The following is a 13,579-nucleotide window of genomic DNA, read 5'->3' as shown; positions in this document are numbered from 1 at the left end:
TAACACTTTAATGACTTGAACCCAACATACCTTTTTTTATTTTATTTTATTGGGGAACAGCCACGGTCATTGGTTACATATTGTTTTCATGCTACAATGGCATAGTTGACTCTTTTAAGGATGGCACAGCACACAGTGGTCCATGTGGGGATCGAACCAGCAACCTTAGTGTTATCAGCACCACACTCTAACCCATTGAGCTAACTGGTCACCCCTAACCCAACATACCTTTTGAAACTTGTTTCCTGCTACTCATCTGCACATAAAATTGCATAGTCTAGTGCAGGGGCGGCAAACTGCGGCTCGCGAGCCACATGTGGCTCTTTGGGGTACGTACATGTGACTCTGAAGTAAAACTGAAAATGAAAATAAAACTATTCTAGTTTCATTTATAAAAATTTTAAAGGATATTATTCACATAATGGTGATTGCATTTGTTTTATGGCTCTCAAATAATTTTTAAATTGTTGTGAGGGACAGGATTGGCTCTTCCATCTCAAAAGTTTGCCGACCCCTGGTCTAGCCAAACGGGCTCCTCACTCCTGCCAGATACACTCCCAATTCCCTAAAAGCTCTTAGCTCTCAGCCTCCATATTCCTCTCTGCTAGAAGGTCCTTCTCTTTCCCAGCAGCACAAATCTTGCCCATTACAATCAATCTTGCCCATTACAATCAAATGCGATTTCTCCTAGCACTTGTACCTTCCACTCACTTGGTCCGCTCACCCTTCCTGTTTGCCTGCATGCCTTCCACAAACATTTACTAAGTACCTACTGCTTGCCAAGCCCCACGTCTGCTACTTAAACATATGATGGTGATAGCTTTTAGGTTCTTATTTAAATTTTTTGAAGTGAGCATTTTATCTCACCAAACAGCCTAAAAATTAATGGCAGGGGTTTTGGAGTCTGATAACCAGTGTTTGAATCTATGTCCCTTGATGATTTGCCATATGTAATCTTGGGTCAACAGGTAACTTTTCTGTTTTAATCTCCCATGAAATTGGAATAATAGTAATACCTAACTCATCAGGTTGTTGTAAAGATACAATGAAATAATATATGCCTTATTTTAACCAGATGCCTTGTATACAGTAAGTGATCAGTGAATGGTGCTGCTTTTATGATTATAATAATGATTATTATTGGAGCAAATATTATACATTATAATTTATAATTAAATTATATTAGAATTTATAGTTCAGCCTTACCACGCAATAATTATCTGTTAAATGAGTGAATGAAAGGAAAACCAAGGGGAGGCCTTGGCAAATACAGCTTTTAAAAAAGCCTGTCAATGCGAAGCTCAACAGCGTTTTAGTCTTGACTTCTTCATCCATTCCAATAGCTTCTAGTGTCATTCCTAAGCAGGCACTTAGCTCTGTCCGCTGGACATTGACACTTGGCTGTCTAACAGTCCCTAAGTCCTTACCCAAATGAATATGCTTTTCCCTTTCATTTCTTTTAAACATTTTACTTCTTTTGTCCTCCCTTCCTCGGTTACCTCCCTTCTCCCAGGCTCAGAACTGTCCAGTCTACTTGGACACCTCTCTGTCATAAGTCAACCACAGACAATGGGTCACCAACTTCTGCTGATTTGACCTGCTCCATATTTTTTCCTCATCTGTCCCATGATCTTCATCCTCATTCTAAGGCCTGGGATCAGTCCATCCATCTCTCATTTGACCACTGCAGTGGTCTCCTAACTCATTTTTCTACTCTTGGATTTCCCCTATTCCATTTCATTTTTCCAAAGGCAGCGACCAGTGACTGATGGGTGCAGGAGATGAAGACCCGGCTCCCTTACCCCAACTCAGGGTGACTTGACGGCCATCCCAACTCCAAAACCTCCTCATGGGCTCACTGAGTCTTCCCTGAGACCTCACTCAGCCCAGGCTGTATCCTGCCTCCTTTCCACCTGGAGGCATTGATCCCACGAGTGCTCTCTAATATGCTCCTAATATGCTAAGCTCCATCTCAACCTGTTTCCCAGGAAATCCTACTTCTGACATTGAGTAGAGTGGGATTTAACACATGGTGGGCTTGTGCATGACAAGCAGGCACTTGGTACTTGCATCTGGTCCAAGTTTAAACGCCTAAGTGGCTGGTGCCCAGTGGCAGAGGATGGTCCCTTGGCTCCACTGCCCAGCTGCCACTCAGCACCTCCCTCCCTAAGCTGTTGGGACTGGGAGGAGGGGGATCTAGGAGCTCGGGAAAGCCGTTTGGGAGGAGGGCTGTTCTCTGCTGAGCCTTCCTGTGCTCGGGCAATGGCCGCTGTGGGAAAGAGTCAGGACGGCAGTTCTCACTCCTTTTTGTGATTTGTACTGGACAGCTCTGGGCAGCCTGGTCCGCCCCTTCCTCCCCGAACAGGAGGGGCCTACAAAACTTCGTGTCCCCCAGCCCTGGGCTGTGGCTTCGCTTCCCTCGCAATGTTCTTCTCTTACATCTCAGTTTGTAGCTCTGCTTTCTGGCTGGGAAACCACCGAAAGTCATCTTTGATCTTCTGAGTTGATTCAGAAACTCCTTTGAAACAACCCTTCCTCCAGCCAAGTGGCCAACACCACCAGGGTCCAAAGATACCTGGGCCATAAAAAACTCTGCTCAGCTGCTGGGTAGAGGGGGCTCAGCAGCAGGGATCTGGCGGGCATCAACACTAATTTGTGGGTAACCACGGGCCAGTCACAACCTCAGCTGGCGCATCTGGGCAAACACACACCCTCGCCTATTGTTCGGGGCCCACAATAATGAGGGTTTTGGAAGCACTCTGTACTCCACTCTGATCACAGTGACTGTGAGAATTTAATGAAATAACAAAGGCGAGGTCAGCATCAGCCCCAAAGTGACGAAAGGGATACTGAGCAGAGACTCCCAGCCTAAGGAAGGGAAACCTGCATGTCCTCTTTCTGAAGTAACTGGAGAAAACATACCAGTAAACAAGAAAGACTGCAGCTTGGGGCATTCTGAACTTTTTTTTTTTTAAAGATTTTATTGGGGAATTGGGGGAGGGAACAGCATTGGGGAATCAGGAAAGGGGAACAGACGAGTTGCTGTCCTTTTGTTCTTCAGTCTAGTTGTGGAGGACGTTACTTCACTGGCCCATGTTGGTATTATCATTGCGCTCTTCCCGGGTGAGGCAGTCGCTCGTTGGCCATTGGACAGCTGCTCGCAGCAGCTCAGGGCAGCTCACGAAAGCTCACGCCCGCTGCCAGCCATCCCCACTGCAGCCTACCTACGCCATCACCAGCCACTCACGGCAGCCCAGCTCCAGGTCGAGCTGTTGTTCACCATCTTAGCTGTACAGAGCAGTGTCACTTGCCCATGTGGGATCCGAACCTGTGGCCCTGCTGCTCAGAGCTCGCGCTCCTAAGCCAACTCTTAACCAACGAGCCACTCAGCCAGCCCCCATTCTGAAATTTTGAAAGGGCAGCCCCGTAGATGGGGAGGAAGGACCCTCCAGTATAAGGCTGGTGGATAGGGCAGGGTGGGCGCTGGGGCAAGCTGGGAGCAGCCCCACCAGCCCTAATTGACTTGTTTACATGCCAAACTATGGGCCCAATATTCAGAGCACCTGGTTTTTCCAGAGAAACCAGAAATCCAAGTACAATAAAACCTTGGATTGCAAGTAACTTGGTTTGCGAGTGTTTCGCAAGATGAGCAAACATTTCTAATACATTTTAACTTGGTAAATGAGTGATGTCTTGCAGTACGAATAGTTTGTTTCCAGAATGAATGATGCTCACAAACCAAGGTATTACTGTATTTTGTTCTTAAATGAAGTCTCCTGATTTTAAAATGCTGCCTACAAGTTCGAAATTTTCAAAAACCACTGAGAGACACATCAAACATGTCTAGGGGCCAAGTGAGCTGGCTGCCCATTTGTGGCCTGTGGTTCCCAGTTAGGGAGGCCTCTCCGTAGCTGCCCTTAATCCTCTGCAATCTCTTCTCTGCACTGCTGTGTGTGCTACGGCCACCTCTCCTTCCTCCAGCAGTGACACCATCCATTCAAGTGCCTGCCCTTCACTCTGGTACAGACTTTATCATAGTTAACCTTCACAACTGGAAAACAGAGATCAGAGAGGTTTTCTGAACACATAGCAGGTAACTGAAAGATTCAAGGCCAGAACCCAGGTCTGTCTGATTGCAACGGCAGAGCTGATTCTTCTACATAGTTACTGGGACTGACGTCAGGGTTTCTTCATAGTGAGACAGAAATAAAGAGTGGAGGGGAGGAGGTGGCCCCGGACCTTCACTCATCCACTCTGGGGTACTGCAGGGCCAGTGGTCAGCCAGTCACCTGTATGCTGCTTGTCTCTTGGCACCTCTCGTTGGCAGCACAGACACAGTTTACTGTAATTGCTTCCAGGTCAGTCTCTCTAAGTAGACTGTGAGCTCCTTGAGGTTGGGCCTGCATACCTTCTCTATCCCCCAACTCCTAGGGAACTCTTACAGAGTAAATGTTTACAAAACAGTTGTTGAATGCACCTGGGTTATGCGCTCTGGCCCAGATCTTCTCGTGTCACTTACGCTTTCCCCAGAGGCTGTGGGTGTATCTCTTGATTTGAGGCCTGCTCGAGTCCCACATCTGCGAGGGTGACCCTAAGCCCCAGTTCCTCTTCCTCTAAAATCACGAGCGTTTCTGTCTCCATCTTTCTAGTAATTAGCACTCAGAACTTAAAACATTCTTAAAATATGTTTGTTGGCGTCAATGGATATTTGGCAGCTAAGGTTCTATTTTGAATTCATAGAAGCAATGTATGGTCAGGGTCTGTGTTTTTCTCATTCTGCATTCCTCACAGCAGCACCTTAGGTGCAGTTTTGTAAACTGTGCCCTGACAAGAGGAACAACTGCAACCTGAAATCCAGCCCGTGACTGCAGCTCTCTCCCCCATTACAGCCTGGAAGAAGGACCCCCCCCCCGTTTTTACTGGTTCAGAGGGGGTGTCTTTTCATTATTCTTTCTAATATCCTTGTAACTTGCACAAAGGCACCTTATGTGTTTGTGGAAACCCCACCTCTCCACTCCTGGCACAGTGCCTGGTACATAGAAGATGCTCATCATATTGGTCAACTGAGCTCAGTCAACTTAGCAAGCATCTACTGATCACCTATTGTATACAAGGTTTCATCATGGTTGACCTGTCCAGGAAAGTAGAAAGATTAGTTTGCAGGACCTCAGCACCATGTCCCCATAAGGCAGGCTAGAGTTAACTTCCCATTGACTGAGCTGGCACCCCTTCATGTCCTCAAGATTTTATTATAGGTTCATCCTAGACACGCCCTGGAAACTTGCTTTTTCTGGGACTGGGACCAAAACCTTCAGGGCCAAGGCCAACACGTAACTGAAATCTAAGCAGACAAAAGCAGGAAGGAGAAGCACAGGGTAAAATCTACTGTAACTGCTTCTGGGTCAGTCTCTCTAACTAAACTGTGAGGAGGACAGAAATGGATAAAATGAGCTCTTCATGAGGCTGGGGCTCAAGTCCAATGTCCTGCCCTAGCTGCTGTGGTTCTGAATGCTACCAATTCCCCAAGAAGGTCAAAGTGAACATAGAGAGAGGTAGGGAGAAAGAGGCTGCATTTTGTGCCTGGAGGAGAGACGTGGGTGGCTCAGGGACAGAGGGAGTGAGGCCCTGGAGAAGAGAGAGTGGGGGAGTGCTTCGGCCTCCCAGTCGAGGCAGGATGGTGCTAGCACCATGGTGCCCGAGAGGTGCTTATACTGGGCTTGGTTAGCTCCAGCTCCTCCTCAGCTCATGTGCCAGAAAGCCCTCACTAAGCAGCCAGCAAATGTTTTGTATTTTTGCTTCAACCCTTTTTTTTTTTTGGTAAAAGTGACAATGATCTTAGATGCCTGAGCCTCTCAAAGTCTTCCATAGACATTTCTATGGCAGGAGATCTGGGGATGTAACCATAGGCTAACAAGTTTCTACAAAGCTGTGTGTTTTATATTTTAAAGTTAACAAAAATTTTGCATTTTATAGTATATACTGTTTATTACATAAAAAATATTTTTCCCTTAAATATTTTTCAGTAAAATTGATTATTCCAGGAAGAAGTGCCAGGTTTATTTTGTTACTCTGAATGTACACCCTTCCACCTCCGCCCCCTCCCCCGCCCCCCACCACCACCACTGCTGTGTACAACCAGGGGTGAAGGTATCATTTATCATAAGCTTTTCCTTTGGTTGCAGAATGTCCCCACCTTGCATCCTACTCTCTCCAATGCCTAACTGTCCAACTTGGCACCTCAGTTCAAGGCCCTGTTCCAATGTCACCTTTCCCATGAAGTCTTCCTAGATTCCCCTCAGGCTAAAAGCAATCTCTGCCTCCTTAAACTCCCACAGATCTTTCTGTGTCTTACTTACCTTTGATCAGTTCCACCTTGTTGATGTTTTTGTGTCTCTGTCTTATTTTCCTCATGAAAATTCAGTTACTTGAGAAAAGGGTCTAGGTCTGATTTCCCCCATATCCACCATGGAAACTGGCAGTGTAAGTACTCCTTATATGCTGAACAAGTCTTCAGGCTACTACTACTATCACTACTACTGTTAATAATTATAACATATTAATAATAATACATTAAAATAATAATAAAGGTTAATTTCTCATGTGTGCCTGGTTCATGCCAATCTATGCTTTGTGATGCATTTATGCTTGGCTGGATAAGGTCTATGGTCTGGGAAAAGGTGCACGTCTTGCCTTCAGTGTTGCAATGGCTCATTGTGTAGCTAGAAAGGACCCAGGTCCAGGCTGAAAGGATTCACCCAACAATAGAGCAACAGCACAGAAAGCAGGATCATACCTTAATATTGTCTTCTGGCCAAGAGTTCATCATTGTTGCAAGGTGGCCCTTGTCATGAATGGTGATAAACAGCCCACTAGGAGAAACAACACATACACACAGTGAAACCAGGCAGTCAGACTAGGAGCAGAGCAAAGACCATAGGTCCTGTGTATCATTGTCACTTAATGTTACCCGTAGGCCACATTTGGGCTCCCTGCCCAAAGCTCCAACAGTTAAGAGGGCCCTGCTCTGGTCCTCTTCCATTTCGCTTCTCTGCAGGGCAAGGAGATGTGCACACCTGGATGGAGTCTGTGCTCACCACAGCCTGCAGCACCCTTTCCTCCCTCTAGACCAGGCACACAGGACCCCAGGATTCTCTGGCTGAACGGCCCCCAAAGCTGTTTTCAGGGACTGTGTGGGCCTCTTCTCTGGGTCCCTTCTTCTGAGTACAGACCACACTGCAGTGGGTGGACCCCTAGGCCTGGGGCTATGACTGGAACTTGGACATGTGGCTTGGGGTGTCCAGACACATGGACCTGAGGCCTCTTGCAGTGGGAATGGGAAGAGGGGTGGGCTGCCAGTTGTGAGCCAGTTTTCTCTGTACCACCAGAGTCTGAAATTTTCAAAATTCAAACCTGGCCTTCCTGACCATCTGAAGGTATATTTGTAAAGACAGGAGTCTAGAACATATTTTACTTAACAATTTATTAGCTTGATTTAGAACGTCTAATGTTTAGACCATGTATGTGGACCTGAGTCTTCTGCCCTGGGATCAGGGATGAGAGAATATGTGTACTGGGCTGGAGGGGCAGGGCAGGGGGTAGTGGTGCAGAGGATAGCAAGTATCTGTTTCTTTGCAGGCACTTCAAACTTAACATGTCCAAAACGTATTTATGATCTAATCTTCTACCACTGTGACTCAAACACAAGACAAACAAAGACCTAAAATAAATTTGATTCTATTCCCACGCTCCCTTTCTCAGTGAACATTACACCCCCACTCCTCCCACTCCCCTACCCCATCCCCATGCCCCCACCCCCCATACATCTCAGTTAATAATCCCAACCCCCTGGAATCATCCTTGACGTTTTCCTCTCCCCTTTTAAACAACCCATTGCCAAGTCCTTGAATCCTACTTTCTAAATAGCTCCTGGTTCATACACTTCTTTCATCCAGAACACCACTTCCCTGGTCCAAGCTCCTGATATCTCTTCCCAAAAGTGCCACGATAACTGTGACATCCCCTCTTGTCTGTCTCCAATCGATTTTCTATACAGTAGAAAGAGTGACGTTCTTGGAGTCAGTCTTACTATATTAATCCCTAAAAAATCTAAGCTGGCTCCTTGGAACTCGTTTCTAAGGATCATCTCTAGGCAATTTGAGCTTGGAAAAATCACACTGTATTGGTAGTAACGAACTTCAAGGGCTGCCCTGGATGAGGAAAGCAGTCACATGTTTGCATCTTAAAGTTTAAATAGGGGTACTTGCCTTGATGGCAGTGGAAGGGTAAATGGGAAAAGTTGAGCCTATAAGCCTAGAACTTTTAACTAATTAGTTTGTTTTTAGCTGAGCTATCCTGCCACCTGTTGGCAGCTCAGCTTGGGCCGGGAATCAAACTGGCGACCCTGTTGCTCAGAGCTCGCACTCTTGAGTGAGCTCTTAACCAACTGAGCCAATCGGCCGACAAACCTAGAACTTTTTAAAAGAACCAACCTTCTCTACCTTCAAACCAGCTGCTGCTCCCAGGCATGGCCTGAAGAGGTCTTGGTAGGGGTGTATTTTCATCAGTTCCTATTTTTCCACAGCTGCAGCTCTAATATCCATAAGTGATTTCCTTCCAGGTCATCTAAAGCTAGTCACATGGAACAATATGCTGGAGGGTCCCAGTCCCAGGCTCACTGATGACTCACCGAGTGACTTTGGGGAAGTCATTTGTCCACACTAATTAATCCCAATGACGCATTCCCAGCCTCTTGAAGCTTGTAACCCTGCCCTGCTGTGGAAATGTCCCTCCCCAAACACTCATGGTTCTCGACATTCCCCTTATCAGATAGAGGGTTAGTAATACTTAGCAAAAAGCTCACATCTGAAGGAATAAGATTCAGGCACTCTTTCACTCTTTTAGACCTTAGCAAAGCTCCAGTGTGGTTAATTCTAAACAAAGGAAAAGGATGATTACAGAAATTATCTGGTGCATTCAAACAGACCTTCTTTGTTGAAGATAAGGGGAGGGCGGAGGGAGGCTTAAGGTGAATATTTTCACATTTCATTTGAGCTACCAATATTTCAAAACACCCTTTTTTTTCTCTCCCTCTTTTTTGCATGTATAATTTCATGCTCTGCAGAGATCATGCTGCAAAAATAACACTTTTGAAATGTATTTGAAATTTTAATCACTTCTCAAAGCGCTTTTCCATCTATTATCTAAATTGCAACTCTACATATCCCCAAAGGGTTGTCTTGGATGGGGATTTTGAAGTATCTAGTCCAAAGTCCTCATTTTATAAACAAGAACACTGAAGGGCAGAGAGGTGACCTGTCTGAGGTCACACAGCTCATAAGCAGCAGAACCTGCTTGAGCCAGGGTGCTGAGGACAGTGCTCTCGCCACGGACCCAGACTGCCTGTTCTTTGCAGGGATCCAGTTCCCCACGAACAGCGAGAGGTGAGGAGTGAAATGTACCAAACAGAGGTGTGCACTGGGGCCACTAAAAAAGTATTTTTCTTTGACGCATATTGGTAAGGAAATAAAATGTGCAGAGTGAGGGATTACGATGCTAAACACATGGGTTACAGGTTCCAGCAGGATTCTTGTGCCCGTCCACCCATTTCCTGGCAGAACTGCTCCTCAACCAACTCAGAAAGAAGATACTGTCAGGATAAAAACCTCCGAAAAAGGCCCTCTGCAACCTGTTTTCAGGTTTAGACACTTTTCACTTGGGTTACTGTTTTCTGCAGCAGTGCCTGGGGATGGGGTGACTTTTATTTCTGCTCCCATGAGTTTCTGATCATGTGAGAAACGCTGACACCCCGTCCTCTGCATTCCTTCTTAGCCGCTTCAGGAAGAATTCTAGGTGTTCCCTGAGACCTCCCACCCACGGGAATTTCTGAGGCTGAGAGAGGGAGAGTCAAGTAAATTCCAATAACACAGAGCACTGAAAGTGATGAGGCTGCAAAAGAACTCAAGTGAATTTTTAGAGCAACGGCAGATGAAACGTAGCACAGGCTTGGGGTTAAATGTCTTAACTTCGCAACCACAACCCCCTGGCTCAAAGCCCGCCTCTGCTATTCACTAGCTACACGGCTACAGACAAGTTTAACATCCTCTCCTCAAGCTTCAGTGCCTCACTTGTAACATGGAGAACACGACACCAGCTACTTCCTACCTTTGTTATAAGGATGAAGTAAGATAACGCATATTTAAAGAGTTTATTCCCGTGCCTGCTGGCCCTCAGCAAATGGTGGCTTTCAGTGTTGCTGAGTTGGCGTAGCGGTTAAGAGTGCAGGCTCGGGCGTCACACCACCTGGATTCAAATGCTGGCAAAATGCCCAGTGAGGTACCTGGCTCAGAGTACGTGCTCAGTAAATGTTAGTAGCTAATTACTAATTCATATTTCAACAAGAATTATCCTAAGTCAATGTGCATGTTTGTCAGGAGCCATTGTTGACAGTTATATGTGCTTGTGGTGAAACAGGAAGGCAGTCATAAAGTTTGGTAGAAAATCTTTCATTGTGTGGGTCACTGAGTGGGGGCAACATGGAAAGGCCTTTGGTGATGCATAGTTGGGACTAAAATGTTTCCATGTTCCCTGCAAGAGCTAATATTCAATGAGAGTGAGATCAAGCGCAGCCTGAAAAGGAAAGCAAGTCACAAAAGGGCAATATTTATTTATTCATTAAGTCATTCTTTCATTCATTCATCCATCCATCCATCCATCCATCCATCCATCCATCCCTCCACCCACCCATCCAATAGGCTTTTTGGAGTACTTCTGTTCCAGAGACACTTTATTACTTTATCTCACTATCAAGTGGGCATCATCCTTATTCTACAGATGTGACTAAGAGATAGAGATGTAAAGGTAGAGGTGAGAATCCAACACAGGTCTCTTGGATCCCAGAACTGTGGCTCTTTCAGGTGTGTAATTTGGGGCCAGACACGTCACCTCTCTGTGCCTTAGTTGTCTTATCAGTAAAATGGGAGCAATGGCTCCTTCTCTATGATGGAGCAACTGGTGAGGAGCAAACAAGGCGCGCTCGCGAAAACTCTGCACGTTGTAAAGGCCGGTAGACATGTGAATCTCAGTATCTGTCTGACCTTGTCTAGAGTGGTCCGTCTGAGAGGAGGTGCTCAGGTGAGGCTCTCCACGAGCACGCTCCTCTCTCTCCTTTCCTGTGGCAGCCCTTTACGGATGGATTGGGGAGTAATTCAGGTGCCAGGCAGCTGTCTGTATTCCACAGCGGGGTCTGTTTCAATCTTCTCTCAGCAGGAATGAAGCCCTGGGAGGCACGGCCTTTGACAGCTGGTGCGGTGCTATCCTGCTCTGGGGTACAAAGGGAGGCAGGCAGGAAGGTGGGAGGCTCCAGGAAGCCCTGGGCCTGGCTCTACTGAGACGTAGAAACACTTCCCGCTTTTGAGTGAATTATAGGTTGCCCCGGGGGTCCCAAGGCACTGAACATCCTGCTGTGAGTAACGTAACCACAGCATTTGTCAAGGCTAATGACTCCTCCGAAGAACTAGAACAGACCGTCCTGAGCTGTGAAGATGGGCACTCATGGGATCCTCTTGCTGTGAATAGCTACTAACTGGAACAGGAAAAAAGCAAAAATAATTTTAGCTACTGATCACTTCCCCTAAGTTGTTCCTGTTTACTTCAGGGACACAGTTTTAGAACTTGAGGGAACGAAAAAATATATAGTGAATATGGTAAGCTGCCAAGCTATGGAATACAGGGCTTAAAGGAATACATACCCCTGCTTTATATAACATACAGCATATTCCTGAAAAGTTGCAAATAAATAAAGTATCTGTACCTAAAATGATATGGTATGTATACCTGGGAGGTTGCTGTTTAAAGGGAACCTGCAGAGAATTTTCTTCTTTTTTTTTTTTTGGAACATACTTTTAAATTACTGTCCCCTGACTTCTGGCTTTCACAAGTTTGGACTTTCTTACTTCAGTTTGTAGACAGAACACAGGTCTTTCTTAGCTGATGTGGTCAGCTAGGTCATCAGGTTCCACTGACCACCGCAGAGCAGGGGTGGCGGAGATGTGGGGTGGCCCCCTTTCACGTGGAGCTTTGGGGTAAGGGCCCAAGAAAGGGAGGGACAGATTCATGTCCCACAAAAACTGCACCCAGCGCCTCTTCTATTCTTTCACGTACTTAACTCACTTGGCCAGAAAGTCATATTTGTTTATGGGCTGTTCATCCTGGAACAGGGTTGACGTGGCACTTTGGAGTGGAAGTGTTCAAGTGTGTGATTCACCATCTTGTCTTTTTTCTTTGCCACAGCAACCTGCACAATTCCAGACGACCTGGCTTCACAGAACACAGCCCCCAGCTGACCCAAAAGGCACATGATGCAGAAGCACTGAATAAGCTTTGTTTTAAGCCTTGAAGCTTCATAGCTGTTTGTTCCTCAGAGTAATGCAGTCGTGGTACACTCTGGTCAACACAATCTTTTTGAGATGCCCAACGAAATACTGGAGCTCTGGTTAAAGCAGAGGGGAGGGCCCTCCTTTGGGGGGGTTCTTCCCACTACTCTTCTTCTCAGCAGTCATTGTTCCTACAACAGATGCCCGACAGCAGAGGAAAAGAGTCCTTGGTTGGAAATGGTGCTGTGGCATTGAGAGTTAGTAATTGTTATTTGGGACATTGTGTCTTTAATGCAAATCTCCTCCCGCTAGATTGTATGTTCTATGAGGGGAGGACAACACCTGCCTTGTTCACTGCCGTAACCCCAGGGCCTAGCATAGTGCCAAACGCATTGCAGGTATGTGTAGGTTATGCTGAGTGGCCCAGGACATGGCTACTGAAATGAGACAGATCTGGGCCTCTATTTTCTCAGTTACAAACTGGATATACATTAAAACCTACCTCACAGTGCTTCTAGGAGAGGATGAAATAAAATAATATGTATCAGGTACGTGGCATAGTGCTTGGCGTGTGATAAAGGCTCCCTAAGTGGTACCTGAAAAGTGGTCATTTATGCTATGGAATGATAACATACCCAAATATTTTCTGGGTGAGAGAAAATTCTAGGCCAACAGTTATGGGTTGAATTGTATTCCCCACACCCACACACACACACACACTCCCCACCCCAAAGATATATTGAAATCCTAATGCCAGGTGCTCGTGACCTTAATTGGACATAGAGTCTTTTCAGATGTAATCAAGTTAAGATGAGCTCATTGGGGAGGGCCCTCATCTAATATGACTGGTGTCCTACAAGACGAGGTGAAGACAGAGATGCAAAGGGAGAAGGCTGCCGTGTGATGATGGAGGCAGAGATTGGAGTGATGCATCTATAAGCCAAGGAATGTCAAGGATTGCCAGCAAGCAACACAGCTAGATGAGGAGAGGGAGGATTCTCCCCTACAGATTTCAGAGCAAAGCATGGCCCTATCCATGCCTTGATTTCAGACTTCTAGCCTTCAGAACTAAGTCAATGCATTTCAGAACTGAGTCAATGCATTTCTGTTGTTTCAAGCCATCCAGCTCGTGGTGTTGTGTTACGGCAGCCCGAGGAAGCCAGTATGCCGGCAATTTAAGTGTTGTGCAGTAGCCATGAGCAGTGGTC

The 13,579-nt window shown here is 46.2% G+C and overlaps 1 protein-coding gene across 3 annotated transcripts in view; it reads right to left on the bottom strand.

Annotated features, from left to right (window-relative positions):
* ME3 (malic enzyme 3) overlaps positions 1-13,579 on the bottom strand; it is a 216,139-nt gene that overhangs the window by 77,437 nt on the left and 125,123 nt on the right. For all 3 annotated transcript variants that reach the window (XM_019643518.1, XM_019643516.1, XM_019643517.1), the window contains one exon: positions 6,794-6,869. In XM_019643518.1, coding sequence (XP_019499063.1) covers positions 6,794-6,869 — 76 coding nt within the window. The remainder of the gene's footprint in view (positions 1-6,793; positions 6,870-13,579) is intronic.

This window comes from Hipposideros armiger, unplaced genomic scaffold (assembly GCF_001890085.2).
Source record: "Hipposideros armiger isolate ML-2016 unplaced genomic scaffold, ASM189008v1 scaffold_79, whole genome shotgun sequence".
NCBI classification, from domain to species: Eukaryota; Metazoa; Chordata; class Mammalia; order Chiroptera; family Hipposideridae; genus Hipposideros; species Hipposideros armiger.
The sequence above is the reverse complement of the archived record's forward strand: the minus strand, read 5'-3'. Positions and strand labels throughout refer to the sequence as shown.